Raw genomic sequence first — 16,373 nt, 5'->3', positions numbered from 1 at the left:
AGCAAACATTCCTAGTAAAGCATAATGCTGATTCAGCTGGGGGTGATACGAACAATGTGAATTAATGTTAAAACCCAAATACTGTACTGTAAAACTAAGAGCCTGATTAGCAAACCCAGAGCCATTGTCACTGCTGATGAGTCTGGGTATTCCCCAGCATGGAATGATTTCCCTCAGCAGGATCCTCGCCACTGTTCCTGCTTCCTGTTTAGAAGTATCAAACTCTACAACCCATTTGCTGAACATGCACACTATTACAAAGCAGTATTTCTTACCTTCTGACGGAGCTAATTCAGCAAAATCCATCATTAAATGCTCAAAGGGTTTATAATGAGGAGGGTGACCTTGTTTTGGCACTTTTATTGCCCCTGACGCATTATTTGCTCTGCAAATAACACATTTTACAAAAATCAGCCACAAAAATGGAAAATCCTCTAATGTACCAATTTGCATTAATAGCGGCACACAGCCCTCCTTTGTCCACACGGTCACTTCTGAGAGATAGCTTAGCATAAACCTGAAAGACCTCACACACCATTTGTCTTGAGTGTTTCTTAATTACATTTCCACATTCCAAATATAGATTTTCAAAAGCAACCTTTACACGTTTACTTTTCATGATTACATTTCATTATGCTTGATAAATAGTGCAGTCATAGTATCCAGAATTTGATGATTCAATTTCCTAATGCTGGATATATGGTGTTGTCTTGACATCCGCCCAGGGCTGCATACAGTGCTTGATGCTCTTCATACACAGATGCACAGTATAAGCATATATGCACATAAAGGCTAGATGCAGTTTTACTACAACATCACGTCCACCTTTACCTTGGCCCAGTGCCATACAATGTAAGCATGTCAAGAGACATGATGTATGCAATTCTGGCAGATAGAATTAAAGCAGAGCAGCACAGGGACACTTGGCGCGCTCAGTGAGAAACGTCTTGAACTGGGACACGTCACAGACATGCAGATTAGGGTTAGGTTAATCAGAGAGTCTGAATCTAACTGTAGGTATGAATGTGAACAGTTGTTTGTCTCCGTTTGTTGATCCTGTGATCGTTCCTTCTATTCTATACTGATTGTAAAACTGCTGATCAGATAGTCTTGTCAATTTATAACACCACACGCCTGAAACACAAAAACTGTAGACAAAATACTTTATTTACAAAAATAATACAAACAACTGCAAAACTAAATAAAAAAGAATGACATTTTGTTTGTTTAGATAAGAACCAAGATGTAAAAAAACATTACAAAAATGTAAAAAAAAAGGGCAATGTTTTTGAAAAATATAGATAAATATGAAAATCAAATATACATTTTACAGATACTTTATATTCAATATTTTTCTGAAGCATTAAGAACTAACTCAAATGAAAGACACATAATATAAACTAAGACTTTTGTGTGTGGCATGTGCAGTCATAAGTTGCTTGGTACTGTAAAGAAAATATACATGTACACAACCTGAGACACAAAATGAAACACTTTTCAAATGAAGAGTTTCCCAGAGAACATTTAAAAAATCTGTCTCTGTAGTACACAAAACTATTGCTTGCATATTATTTTTCTTTGGATGGACGTTCCTTCTGCTTGTATTTCTATTGAAACTCCTGGAAGAGGCTGGAGGTCTTGGGAACATGAGGCGAGCTCAAGACAATACTTCTTCTCAAGATTGTGTCACCATGTTCCTATGGTGCAATGCATTCATAATAATTAGGAAAAACTGTATTTGCTTCCCATGTAATATTAAAGAAATAAAAAAGGAACTGTTTATGTGTACTTTAGCTGCACTTGGTACCTCTTGCCCCCTGTAATAGTTTTGGCAGGGCTGTTTCCTCCAGTGACATCTGAGTTACCTGGAAGCAAATAAAGTCAGAATAAACAAAAGGACACTTTAACATCTCTGAAAGAATATATTAATCACACAAATAACATAACAGTGATGGTAAAAAATTAAAATGTCCTTTCTGGGACTAACAAGCAAAGTGGAACTGTTACTGGCAGAAAACATCACACAATGTTTTACATTCATCACTGACAGTTAAGACTTGACTGATGAGAACCAATCGGTCAATCTGGGTGATTGAATCGTGCGTCTCATTTTCTGTCAATCCATACTACAGCCATCAGTTTCCAGACTTGGGAGTTCTGGAGTGGTTTGGATCACAGGCGTAAACATTGCAACAGTGATACATTTTAAAACTAATGGCCAACAGTGTGGATAGAGCCTAAGTGAGGTGTTCTGTCACTCCACATCACAAATGCCCACAGACTTTGGCAGCTGTGGTGATGAGAGGAATAATGTGCAAAATAATATTCAAACAATAAAGCCATTCAACCGTAGTGCATCTATTGTGTGTAGCTTGACCTCTAATGACCAGTGTTCATAGACCAGTTACACAACTTGTGTTGCTCAAACGTCTTAACAAATTGCCAACATTGGAGAAACTCAATAGTCTTGATATTATTATTTACCTGACATGTCACCAGTTGCTTCCTTTCTCCCATTGGGTCCATCTGCAAAGTTGAAAGTGTTGGGTAACACACTGAACTTCAGGACGTAGTTAGTAGGTGTGGTGGTATGGCTTCGGTTGTCACTTCTCTCTTGATCAGACAGTTTACCCACATCCTTCCTCGTATTCTCCTCTCCAAGTTTGAATCTGTTAGACAAGAGTCGCCTGTTCTTTTGTTTCAGGCAGAAGTTGGTATTTCCTTTTCTCTTAAATTCAGAGGAAACTGGCAGCTCTTTGGTTTTGGAGGGGCAAGCTGTTTCAGCTTTCATGGGACTCGACCAAGGTAATGTACACTGTAGTGTTTTCATTTTTTTTCTGTGCCTAATTGTAGTTGGTAAATAACTTCTCCTCCATTTTTCGTGAATCCATCCTTTGACAGAATATTCCGTTGTGGGAACACTTGACTTTTTCTTCGAAGGATTGAGATCCACAGACAAAACGTTAGGAGGCCTGTGTCCTGCATGAGATACTGTACATTCACGATTGCTTTTTCTGTCACCAATTAAATTGAGCTCCCCTTGACGCGTTGAGCCAAATAGGACCAGTTCTACTGTTTTATTATTGGAGTGCAAAGGTTTCCTCTCAGCAGCATTAACAGAAACCTTTTTACATTTTACACCCTTGAAGACAGGCTCTGAATCCAGATTAACAGGTTTCTTGAATTTCTTCAGCAATGAAAAAATGTCTTCATCACTCTGTAATGTCTTCCTCTTTCTTTCAACAGTTTCAAGTTTTTCACAGAGACTGGAGGTGGTCTGGAGTCCAGCCGCTGGTCCACTTTGAGTTGGTCCTTTCATTTCCAAGGAGGTCTCTGCTACATCTGTGGATGTCAGCTGAGCTTGTGGACAGCCCTCCTCAGTTTCTGACACATGGCTTACGGCCTTGCTGTTGTCTGAATTGCTTGGCTGACCACTTCCTACTGACTTCAGCTGTTCTTGTACACATTTCTGCTCAGAGTCTGATATCCAAATGCCATTTTCACGGATCCGGTTTGGAATTTCACTTCCACTGCAAGAGACATCTTCAACTTTACTGTCAGTACGAGCTATAGTGCTTAACTGGCTTTTATCTATGATTGCCATGGACGTGTTCTTTGTTTCCTTAGCAGAAAATGAGCATGGTCTCTTCTCATCTTCAGTTAGGTCTCTAGTTTGACTGATATCATTGCATATATCAGTCCGACTACATGGTATAACTTGACTGTCAATGTTCTCTTCAGCATTCATTTGATGGTCTCTTTTGTCCAATCTGATCGATGACGTTTGATTATTTTGTGCTGTCGTCTCCTTATCAAGTGTCTTTTCTGTACTGTCTTTATGGCCTTGTTTTTCCTTGCATGCACATTTCAAAGAAGTGTCTGTCCCCCAAAAATTTTCTATCCACCCTGCAAGGCAGCAAAATTCGTCTATTAAAGAGGTTTTCTTCTTACTCTCCAGTTTTGAGTCCTTCAATGTGTCTCCAACGTCAGGTAGCTCATCCCCAACAGAGCTTTTCAGGACACTCGCTCCAGAGTCTGGCTGACCCTGCGTGTCCATACTTTGTGGTAGCTTATTTTGAATTAGCCCAAAGATAACTTTAGCTTCTTCTGGGGACAAAACTTGTATCTCAAAGGCGTAATGTTGGTCACTGGAATGAGCATTGTCTGTCTCATCGGGAGAGGACATTTGACTTGATGTAATTTCAACAGTGGAGGCTTGTTTTTCTTCATCCAAGTCAACAGATCTGAGCTCTGTTTGAGGAACGGCTTCGTTGGACACGTCGCTTTGTGCAGACATGCCGCTTGTTTCTCCAAATTCATCTGGTTGGCTATCAATCTCAGGTGTGCTTATAAGATTCCTTATACTCCAGGAGAAGCCAAACTCTTTGTCAATGTCATCTACCTGCTCATTGACATTCAACCATGATGATTGGTAGGGCAGCTCTGAATAAATTTCATCATGTTTGAGGACATGGTAGCTTTTGAGATGCTCCAAATAGCTTTCTTCTACTTGTGATAGGATGACAGAATTCTTAGCCACATGTTCCATGCAGAATTTGTTAACATCAGTGATTAAATTCTTGTACCAGCCTTTACTGATCTTATTCTTGAGAATATCAATCTTGTCACTCCAATAGACTCTCATCACGTCTTCCACAAAATCCATCCTTTTGACGTCTTGTGCCTCTATATGGGCTTTTTCAGAATTCATTGTAAAATGAATTAATTTGCCAGTAGTCCACTGAGTTGTTGGGATTGAGGACAGGTCAATATCACAGGTATTTTGATCTACTGGCACCCCAGCTTTGTTCATATCACGATTTTGCCCTTCTAGCCTCTCAGAGGTAACAGATGGTTGAGCAGCTAGTGTAACACTTTGGTACCTAGATAGTTCAGATCCTTGTTCATGTGCATATAATGGAGTGTGTGTCTTGTCTTGAGGTCCATCATGTAGGTGCTTACTCAACCCTTTACTCAAATCTATAGCTTGAATGTTTTGTGCTACAGCAGGAGAAGTAAATATTTCAGAGGTATATTTTGCAGTACACTCTCCCAATAGCCTAATTGTGTCTGAAGAGTTATGCTTTTTGACAACCTGGTAGTTTTCTTGTGACAGTGGTTGCACAACAGCCACAGCTCTCGTGCCTGTGCGATTGGGAGACGAGTGAATGGAGTTGTCATTTTTTCCAACTGAACAGGGCATTTCATCATTGTTTTTTATGGACAATTGAGTCTCAGTTTTCTTTGGTGAAATGCCCTCAGGCAGCTGCATATGGTGGGATACATCACTTGAAGATTCAACTATATTTCCTTCATAGAAGCTGTTATTTCTTGGAAAAAATGTATTCCTCTCCTTATTTCCATCTTCTGTTGTGACAGAGTAGATATATGGTGCAGAGCTTTGCTGAGGTGGGGTAACAATGTGTTGTGTTTTTGATACAGCACTCTGAGTCCAACATCGTCCAGAAATGAGCTGTCGATGCTGGGGGGTATTTGTGTTAGATCTTTCAACAGCGGATGTCACAGGTTGCAATGTTCGATTACACTCCATTCTGACCTCGCCGAGCTGACTAGGCTGTCTGATTACCTGCCTTGAAATAGTATTCACTGGATGATGACCATTTGAGTCAGCAGTGTACGATTTACGAAGACTGTCAGCAATTCCTGCAATTTTCATAGCTTCCCCATTGTGGTTGGGCAGTTGTTGAGCATCAGCAGTCGCTTTTAGGAGGAGCTCATTAGATATTTTGGAACTGCAAGTGGCCTCTCTTGCATTGTTGGCTGCTGAGTTGAGTTGAGCAGAGTATTGTTGAGTTCTCTGACTCATGCTTGAATCAAACCAAATCTGTCCCCTTGGTGGTGCATTTGTTGTAATGCTGTTGTGTGTGAGAGACATAGAGATAGCTTCACTGTATTTTGGGAGGACCTGAGTGGTAAATCTTTGCTGAGAGACAGTTTGTCCGTAATTCTGATTGTAAGCAGTCTGTTTACATGGAACCAAGGAAGCTGTTGAAATGTTGTATGTAGGGTGAAGATTATCCAGCTTGCTATTTACAATTTGATAACTTCCCTGGACCCCATGATTTTGCGTAACTTGTGTCATTGATTGTTTACCATGAAATGTAGCTGGTTGGATCAAATATGCAGACGTGTTTTGCTGGGAGTATGGAGTCTTCATTTTGGGTGGAGTCTGCATATTTGAATTCTGAGCAGAGTTCTGAAAAGGCAAAGTAGTGCCTTCACCTAGTAAACTTGTCAAGTTGGGGTATTTTTTAAATAAAACATGATCTTTATTATTCCACTCAGCTGGTGACTGGTCGGAAACTGCCTGATGAGAAACTGCTGAGGTTTGGCAATTTGACATCTGTCTGTTAGGCTGAGTCCCATCTCCAAAGGTGACGTGGCCATTTTCTGGTGGCTGTACGGTGGGGTTCACTGTCCAGAACTGATAAGAGATATTTGCTGTCCCAGGTTGCTGATTTCTCATTGTTTGATAAGTAAGTGGAGAAGCAACATGTGCAGTTTGGGTGGGTGGTCCAACTGGTTGGTATGGTCCATTCATCTGTTTACAATAATACATTTTTGTCATCTGTTATGCCTTGTAGCAGGTTCACAAGGCCACTTTCCTGAAAGAGGAAGAAAAATGAACAGTTGTAAGTCATCAATTTAAACAGTTACAAGGTAAAGTACACATAAGAGCATGTGTGTGTGTTTTTAAAATATGTAAATCTCAAATAGGATTTGCAAATGTATACAAAAACAATCTGAAAATATGTATTCAGAATCGGTGTGTGTAATAGAATTTCTAGATGTGTAAAGACAATACTTTCAGATATGTATTCAGATTTGAAAGAGTATTTATATCTGTAAATGTGTAGACAAATCTGTAGATTTTTTTTTGACAATGCATAAGTAGTGTAATTTTGTTTACTGTAAATATCAAGGTCATAACTTGTGCTCTTTAATAACGTAACATGTTAATATACATATATATATGCTTGATCTCGCTAATGTATTTGGGTCAGTACCAAATAGTGTCCACTGGGACAATTTTTGATCACTATGCCATGTCACAGTTTGAATGTCACTATATACCTTTAAGCTGCACTGCAATCTAATATGTGTTGAAGTATAAAGAGAAACATAATTTACTGATGATTACAGTAAGTTTAACACAATAATGACGAATCAAACAATATACTCAGTGTGTTTCAAGCAGTATGATGTGTATGTATAACTTGTGTTAAGAAATAATAATCTTTTTTAAAAAAAGGCAAACTGACAAAAAGAAAACTTCACGGTGTCAAATCAGAGACAAATATCTTTTAAAAAATTGTAAACGGTTTGGACAGATATAATGGTGTCAAGAGTAAGAAAAACTGTGTAAAAGAAAAAGAGACATGGCGGGGCAAGATAGAGGGAAAGTCCCATTTCCAAGGCCATCCAAAGCAACAACAATTTTTTGTCAACAATAAACTCTGTTGCCTTTGAGTGTTCTTCTCCTTCATTTAACTGAATTTTTGGACCAAGATTGAAACTGAGTTTTCACTACACTTTTGACTTCTTCAAAGTACCAGAGCCCATCACAAATTTGATTAAAGCGATACTTTGAAGATCTGCGAATTTACTTTACAAAACTAGATTTGACCACCATTTGGCAGTGTCTCGACGTGGGCATCATGGCTGGCTGCGCTATCTCCCCACTATTGTTCACTATGGTGATGGACGTGATTATTAGAGCTTAAAAATTGGTAGAAGGTGGTGAGCACCAAAAGTCGGGGGTCCGATTAAGACCAATCAGGACGTTAATGGATGACAAGACAACCCTGACCACAACAGCACCAGAAGAAGACTGCTAAGTAAACTTGAAGACAACATGGGCCAGAATGAGGATCAATCCATCAAAATCAAGAAGCATTTCAATAAAAAAGGTAAGCGATCAGACCATAGGTTCTACATTAATAGACAACCCATTCCAACAGTGTCTGAGCCTTTGGACAATGTTATGATGCAAGCCTCAAAGACTGCAAGTATTTGGGTCAGCTCAACCTCTGAACAATGTTGTATAACTTGTTTGGACCGAACTCAGCTGCAGTAGAAGAAATACCAATCCCACTTGTATCGTTATCCAGCCAAAGAACATGTTTAAGCACAGACACTTCAAGTTCGAACTTACTGGAATGGACACACAAACACACACAAACACAATGTAAGGATCAGAGAGCATGCCACATACACCTTAAGTAAGGAATTCTAGGAAAGGAAACACACACGTCATTACTGGCAACAATATGGTTTATCAAACCGTATAAATGCTGCAATTGATGTGTAATAAAAGGTAGGGTGACCATACGTCCGTATTTCCCGGGACATGTCCGTATTTCACGTCCTGTCCCGGGTGTCCCGGGTTATTTTTAGAAAGTGAGGAAATGTCCTGGTTTTTAAAATTACCTTCTTTGGACCATTACATTTACATGCACTAGGGAACTGCCCACGGCGCTGCGTGTGACGTAGCCTAATCCCCGCCCCTATGCTGTCAGCCCTATTAATCAGAACGTAGACGACGTGACTGTCAGTCATACGCAAGCAACATGCCGAAGCGCAAGTGCTCGTTTACCGACGAATTACAAAAGAGTTTCCCGGCTTTCAGACCGGGTCGAGACAAATGGGAAGCCTTGTGCACAGTGTGCAAAGCAGGCACATATGTCTCGGTGTCCAATGGAGGTGCAAGAGATCTGAAAATCCACCTGGACACAGAGAAGCACAAAACAGCTGTCCGAGGCGAGGGTAGTGCTAGCTCGATCACACAGTACTTTCTCAGACCAGGGATCGAGGATGCAGTGAATGCAGCGGAGGCTGCATGGTCATTTCACACAGTGAAACACCACAACAGTTACAGATCCATGGACTGCACTAGTGCATTGCTCAAAAAGACCCTCCCAGATTCATTTTGAATAAAATTATCATTTGTTATTGGAGTTATTGTTATTGACTTTTACTGAAAAGCATTTTTAATAAACCAACTGTAAATATCTTGTTCTATCTATATAATATAATATACCGGTAAAATTAAAAATAATAAAATACTATTAAAGCAGCAGCATCCTCCACATGACCCCCCCGACAAGGTGTCCTGGTTTTCCCCAATGAAAATATGGTCACCCTATAAAAGGAGTCTTCCACTGCAAGTCTGCCTCTGTATCTGTTTCTGTCTATGTCCCTAGCTCACATCACCTATAAGGGTCAGTTGCTTTGGTGAACTCCTGACAAACTGACTGGCTATTCTGCTCTGGCTCACGGAAACCTAGCGGTGCGAACAAAGTGAGCCTCATTCTCACACATTCACAGATGGAACAGTGTCTCTAGCAGTGTGAGGTGGAAACCTAATGGTGATAACACAAACCTCACATTAGCCATAAAGGTCAGTTGCTTTGGTAACACTCCTGGCAAGCCGACTGGCTGCTCTGCTTCGGCTCACACGAAACCCAACAGGTGTTGACACTGGGAGCCTCACACACTACGCACACAAAACTCTTATCACCTATAAAGGTCAGTTGCATTGGTAACACTCCTGGCAAACCTAACAGGTGTTGACACCGTGACCCTCACACACTTAGAAAAAGTATAGTGGATAGGGAAAGTACCTAAAACACTGTGCTAATAGAGAAAATAATATACAAAAATTAGTAAATAGAGAACAGTTGTTAAAACTTGAAACCCTACAACAACTAGAAAGTCAGACGACAGTAGGACATATTATCTTGGCTATTTTAACTTTAATAGTGTTCCTTCTGTTTTTCAGTGGAGCTCTGTGGAGATTCATAGAAGACTTGACATAAAATTGGATAAAGTAAAAGTGAATGGAAGAACAAAGGGAGGGTAGTAGTAGTGAAGACGAAATTATTACTCCTGTAACACAAGGAGATAGAGAGACGCAGGGTATAAGAACACATTTCTGGCTAGAAAGAACATACTATGATGAGGATGGTGTAGAGCATTGGCAAACTGAACAAGAAATTTGTCAAAAACTGTGGCAGATCACTAAAATCAGAAACCTAACACAGATAAAGGAGGAGTTTCCTGCCATTCCGTGGGAGACTACTCCTACTGTAAGCCCAAAAAACTTGATGGCGCTAAGGTGCACAACTGTAAAATTATGTCCCTAACATCCGCTGGTGACCACTAACAACTTTCTAACATCTACTGGTAGTTGGTAACCTACATTGTGCAGAGGACCTTCAAACATTCAAGGGATATTCAAAATATTGCCCTATAGTCTCAATATGTACATGTGACATGTGACAGCTGCTGCAGTGGGAGAAAAAAACTGGGAGGTTTAGATATTAGTGCTGGAACACTTGCTGCAGCTCAACCACTTGGGTCGCGCTGCTCTTCTAGAGACGTAATAAAACAATAATAATTTCCTCACATGCCTCCATCCAAGTGTCCGTTAGCCCAAACATTCAAATTCAACTCGAAAACAGCGTCATTTACACCATGTTTTAAACCTAAATGTCATCTGATGGCCTCCTCTGAGGTGGGTTCACATACGCATGGGCACACCGGAAAACCACACACACTATCTCATATAACGAGAAGAACAACTCTTGAGGCAGTTAAAACTGACGTTGAATGGTTAAGCTTGAAGATGTGCGCTGCGGTGCTCTAAAGCAGAGGAGCCTGCAGCTGCGAGCTGGCGCTCTTAGACACAATTGACCCGCGTTTGTTCCAAAATAATAATAATAAAAAGAATCATGTTAAACAATAACTTAACCAAAAACATAATAATACTTAGGTCTGACAGGTTTAGTCATAATGTAACTCAAAAACTATCCAAAAGGCACAGAGTCTAAAAAGAGGGTGAGAGAGAGATGGGCTACTTAACAAAGCCTCATAGAAATAACTACACTGCTCAAAAAAATTAAAGGAACACTTTGAAAACACATCAGATCTCATTGTGAAAACAAATTATGTTGGATATTTATACTGATATGGACAGTTTAATGTCTTAGGAACAAAAGGATGCCATATCTTTGATGGAAATAAAAATTTTCAGCCTACAGAGGGCTCAATTTTATAGACACCCCGAAGATCATAGTGAAAAAGTGATGTGGCAGGCTTGTCCATTTTGCCAAAATTCAATTTCTGCAACTCAAAATGCTTCTCAATATCTTGTGTGACCCCAACGTGCTTGTATGCTAGCTTGACAACGTCGCGGCATGCTCCTAATGAGACAACGGATGGTGTCTTGTGGGATGTCCTCCCAGATCTGTCTAAGGGCATCAGTGAGCTCCTGTAAAGTCTGAGGAGCAACCTGGCGGCATCTGATGGACCGAAACATAATGTCCCAGAGGTGTTCTATCGGGTTTAGGTCAGGTGATCGTGAGGGCCATTCAATTGCATCAATTTCTTCATCCTCCAGGTACTGCCTGCATACCCTTGCCACATGAGGCCGGGCATTATCGTGCATCAGGAGGAACCCAGGACCTACTGCACCAGCGTAGGGTCTGACCATGGGTTCAAGGATTTCATCCCGATACCTAATGGCAGTAAGACTGCCGTTCTCTAGCCTGTAGAGGTCTGTGCGTCCCTCCATGGATATGCCTCCCCAGACCATCACTGACCCACCACCAAACCGGTCATGCTGAACGATGTTGCAGGCAGCATAGCGTTCCTCCTTGGCTTCTCCAGACCCTTTCACATCTATCACAGGTGCTCAGGGTGAACCTGCTCTCATCTGTGAAAGCACAGGGCGCCAGTGGCGGACATGCCAATTCTGGTGTTCTATAGCAAATGCCAATCAAGCTCCACGGTGCTGGGCAGTGAGCACAGGGCACACTACAGGACGTCGCGCCCTGAGGCCACCCTCATGAAGTCTGTTTCTGACTATTTGGGCAGAGACATTCACAACAGTGGCCTGCTGGAGGTTATTCTGTAGCGCTCGGGCAGTGCTCAACCTGTTCCTCCTTGCACAAAGCAGCAGATATCGGTCCTGCTGATGGGTTGAGGACCTTCTACGGCCCTGTCCAGCTATCCTAGAGTAACTGCCTGTCTCCTGGAATCTCCTCCATGTTCTGGAGATTATGCTGGGAGACACATCAAATCTCCTTGCAACGGCATGCATGGATGTGCCATCCTGGAGGAGTTGGACAATCTGTGCAACTTCTGTAGGGTTAAGAAATCGCCTCATGCTCCCAGTAGAGATAATGACTCTAGCTAAAGCCAACACTAATGGAAAACCAGTCGAAGTGATCAAGAGGGAGAAACTTGAAATGGCCTCCACATGCAAAACCACTCCTATTTTGGGGGTCGTCTCATTGTTGCCCCTCTAGTGCACCTGTTGTTAATTCCATCAACACCAATGCAGCTGAAACTGATTAACAACCCCCTCTGCTACTTAACTGACCAGATAATTATCAAAAAAGTGCAATTGAATTCATGCCATAACCTGATAAAAAAGTGTTCCTTTAATTTTTTTGAGCAGTGTAGTAGGCCTAAGTCACATACAACTTCAGCACCAGTCCACTGATTTTTGTTGATATAGATAAGCATGTTAACATGCTCTGTGGTCAGACGCGACCGCAGCCTGGTGACCGTCAGTTCAGCCGCCGAAAACACCCGCTCTGAGGGGACTGATGTTGCCGGGGTGCACAGGTACCTCCGCGCATCATTCGCATTATTTGATAGTTTATTGACACAGAGAAAATCCTGTAGATGAAGAAGTCTAAGAAGCCAGGAGGAGGACATAACTTTTAAGGAGCTTCTGTACTGGCTTCACTTTCTCGAACCGGAGTCCACATCATTTTTATTTACGGTCTGATTTTATTCTGTGGTTTAAAAAATACCAAAGAATATTTCAAAGAAAAAACATGTAACATACACACCTTAAGAATCATCATGACTTCCAGGCACCGTGTGACAAAGTCTTGCTGTTGGTTAAACATCACTGAGGGAACACCAGTTATTACAGGGGACGTTTTCTGGTCGAGTCACCACCAGTTCATAGAGCTCTCTGTTAATACACTCACACAATCTGAGACGCGACCGCAGCCTGGGGACCGTCAGTCCAGCCGCCGAAAAAAACATCCGCTCTGAGGGGACTGACGTTGCCGGGATGCATAGGTACCTCCATGCATTATTCGAGAATTTTATCGATAAAAAAATAAAAATAACTGCACTTCCCCTTTCTCAAATTGCACTTCCTCTTTCTCATCCAAAGGTTCCAACAGGTCAAACATGTTATATTGGAGAAAAATAAAGTCTCATACTGGGCCAGATACTAAGACTAGACTTCTTTTCCAACATGTATACTCTACTATCACTACTGGAGTCTTCAATTGTTGGTAAAAAGAATTCAATGAAGACTCCAGGAACATTTATTCTTTTAAAAGAGATAAACCCGAACTTGCTCCGGAACCCAACTAAAGACTGAGCATCAAACCTTCTGCTTATATGCTCCTTCCTGCCCATTTTGTCATTTTAATGGTACATTAAGTCACCGGTTTTTAATTGGCCATTAAAGGAGAAGTTCGTTTTTTTTCAACCTGGATCTTATTTCCAGCATATGGTATGTAGATCTACTTCTCATTTAAATCACTGGTTTTTATTCCAACTCTGTCACCATTGTAAATCTTAGTCATTTGAGGCCTTTGAACTGAGCCTTTAATTAGTAATACCATTAGACTTGATTATACTACTTTTATGCTTGATATATAGTGCTGTCATGTGAGAGTGCGCAGCTGCAACCATAGCTGCACTCTGATATGAGGTGATGCCCTCTGCACAGACACATAGTATCAGTGCATATGTTGTGAAATCTAAGTTTCAGTCTTGGTCCAAAAAGAATTCAGTTGAATGAAAAGCAGCCAACTTAAAGGCAACAGAGTTTTATTGTCGACAAGAAAACAGAGAGCATTCAGTAGTGAGCCTGAGCAGCACCAGAGAAAATCTCTGTCTAACAACGGTGTGCTCCCTTCTTATGAACCCTTAGAGGCCACACCTGTCAGACATTTCATTGGTCTATCATTTCATCGTCGCCTAAGCCCATAGGTTACTTTGGCTAGCCTTTGGGACTTCAAACTTGAAGTTCTCAGACATGTCCAAACATGTGTCTTTTCCTTTTAAACAGCTTTGATTATTCTTGACAACATTATCTTCTGTTCAATCAGTTTACTGGTTTTTTTTTAAAGATATTGTGACTACTCTTGACACCATTATAATCTGCTCAGTCGGGTTTCCATTTTTTAAAAAGACATCATTATGTTTCAGTTTTGTCAGGTTGCCTTTTTTAAAAAGATTATTATTTATTCACATAAGTTATAAATACACATCATACTGTTTGAGTATGAGTATAATGTGGCACTCCCTTGAGTATATTGTTGTAATCATTGTGTTGAACTTGTTGTTATCATTAGCAAATTATGTTTCAACACACATTAGATTAAAGTGCAAATTAAAGGTATATAGTGACATTCTTATGTGACATAGTGACCAAATAATATACTGCACATAAGCTTCAAATGTCTACAGAATTTTCTACAACATTTGCAACATCTTCAAGATCATCATCCATCCCTGTATGCCCAAATCAGGTAAAACATTATACTAGCTAATGCACGCAGGCCCAAAAACTCACAGCGAGAGGAGAAATCATTGTTTACTTTCATTTTACTACTAGCTCAGAAGGAGCGGCTGACATACTGACACACACTCTGTTACACTCTCCCTCTAGGGCTCTTGCTCTCCACCTGCAAAACTAAAGGCTTTTGTTTTTTCCGTCTGGCAGGAAATGAGGTTTCATGCTGAAAGCGTTCAGAAGCCACAAAGGGCTCTTTCAACACCTCCATTTGTTTGATATGTTACTGACTGGAGATCAGTTTTTTATATTTTTATCAATTTATCTAAACACTGTCTAGTAAGTGTTCACAGACAGCATTTAAAAAGTGCAATCCACATGTTACTTACGAGGACTTTAAATTATCTAAATACAGAGTAGGGTAGCCACAGATTTGTTGTTTATATATTTTTGCAATCTGCAATTATGACTTTGTGCTTTTTTATGTTGTCATGATAATTATTGCATGCTTACAGGGCTGGGAGTTAAACAAATCAGTCAATATACTACAATGATTGAGGTAATCATCTTATTTCAACATAAAGGAAAGAACAGTTTTAGATAGAACAGTTTAATCTATCTAATATTGTGTTGGTCATACTATAGAATGTTTTATTGCTTTTGTTTGTTGAATAATACAAGAGACAAGGATTTAAATGAAATCGAAATATTGGTAAAATAATTTGCAGTTAGATTATAATTAAAAACATGGCCAATTTCTTTAAATCTATAAGTCAGTCAGCATTCTCTGTGACAGCATCCAACAATGCAATCTGTTGCCAATGCAGAAAGGAGAAGTAAATACAGTCTGTCTGCATATTAGTCTGTGTATGTGGAGCATCGTCCTTGTCGCACTGCACATTTGACAGTATATAGTTTTAGCATTGTGATGCATTGGACTTTTTTCGACCTTGCTTTTATGTTAATTGAATAATTGACCTGCTTCTTCTCGTGCAGCACCTTCCATTGTGCTGTGGAGCCTGTGTTAACACCAGGTTAACACATGACAAATCAAACATGAAAACTTGATCGTGGTTCTTCGGTTGCTAACTTACTTTTGTCTCGACGAGCTCGTCCTTTATCCGGAGTCAGAGAACAGTGGCTCTCTTCGTGTTGACGGTTATTCCACCATGTTTACATCCGATGTGATTCAAAGCACCGAGCGACGGACAAGACTTTCTGCATGTTCTACAAAGAGTAGGTCCTGTCCCACTGTGCAGTCCTGTGTCCTCCTCTCCTCTGTCTGTCCTCCACTCCTCAGCCTTCCTCTCAGTCCTCCCCCCTCAGTCCTCTTCTCTTCAGTCCTCCTCTCCTCTCATCGCTCCTCTTCACCTCAGCCCTCCTTTCTCCTGCTCTGCAGTCCACCCACGCGAAATGTGCGACGTCATACACGAGAAGATGACCCGTGGAGTTGCACGTGAGCGTCCCACCTCCAGATGTTCCTCGGGGGGGGAATAAAGCTCCTTGAATGTAGTGAGCCTTCCTCAAACAGTTCTACAATATTCTGCCACTTTTTATTGTTTGTGTGCTTGACATTTGCAGAGCACTTCATATACAGTGCATGGTGCAAAGTGAGGTTACAAACGTTGCATTCTACTGCAAGAAATGTTTTAGCCAATGACTTTAATAACATGACACTGAGTTTGCTTTATTACAATTCATATGTGTGTGGTTTATATATTAGTTTGAGTGATTTACTGAACTGTATTTTCTCATACATTGCATGTGGGTTATTTCAGACGTCTGTAAAAGGAAGTCT

At 40.7% G+C, this 16,373-nt stretch overlaps 1 protein-coding gene across 1 annotated transcript; it reads right to left on the bottom strand.

Moving 5' to 3' along the window:
- Positions 1–1,146: 1,146 nt before the first annotated feature.
- Positions 1,147–16,033, bottom strand: LOC109638986 (uncharacterized). Its single transcript, XM_020102214.2, has 4 exons — positions 15,670–16,033; positions 2,485–6,626; positions 1,808–1,865; positions 1,147–1,697 (listed from the first exon to the last, which is right to left on the bottom strand). Exons 2-4 carry the CDS (start codon positions 6,587–6,589, stop codon positions 1,676–1,678), a joined length of 4,185 nt encoding a protein of 1,394 aa, XP_019957773.2. The 5' UTR covers positions 6,590–6,626; positions 15,670–16,033; the 3' UTR covers positions 1,147–1,675.
- Positions 16,034–16,373: the final 340 nt, after the last annotated feature.

The sequence above is a fragment of the Paralichthys olivaceus genome, chromosome 7 (assembly GCF_024713975.1).
Source record: "Paralichthys olivaceus isolate ysfri-2021 chromosome 7, ASM2471397v2, whole genome shotgun sequence".
NCBI classification, from domain to species: Eukaryota; Metazoa; Chordata; class Actinopteri; order Pleuronectiformes; family Paralichthyidae; genus Paralichthys; species Paralichthys olivaceus.
Note: the sequence above shows the minus strand (reverse complement) of the source record. Positions and strands in the feature narration are given on the sequence as shown.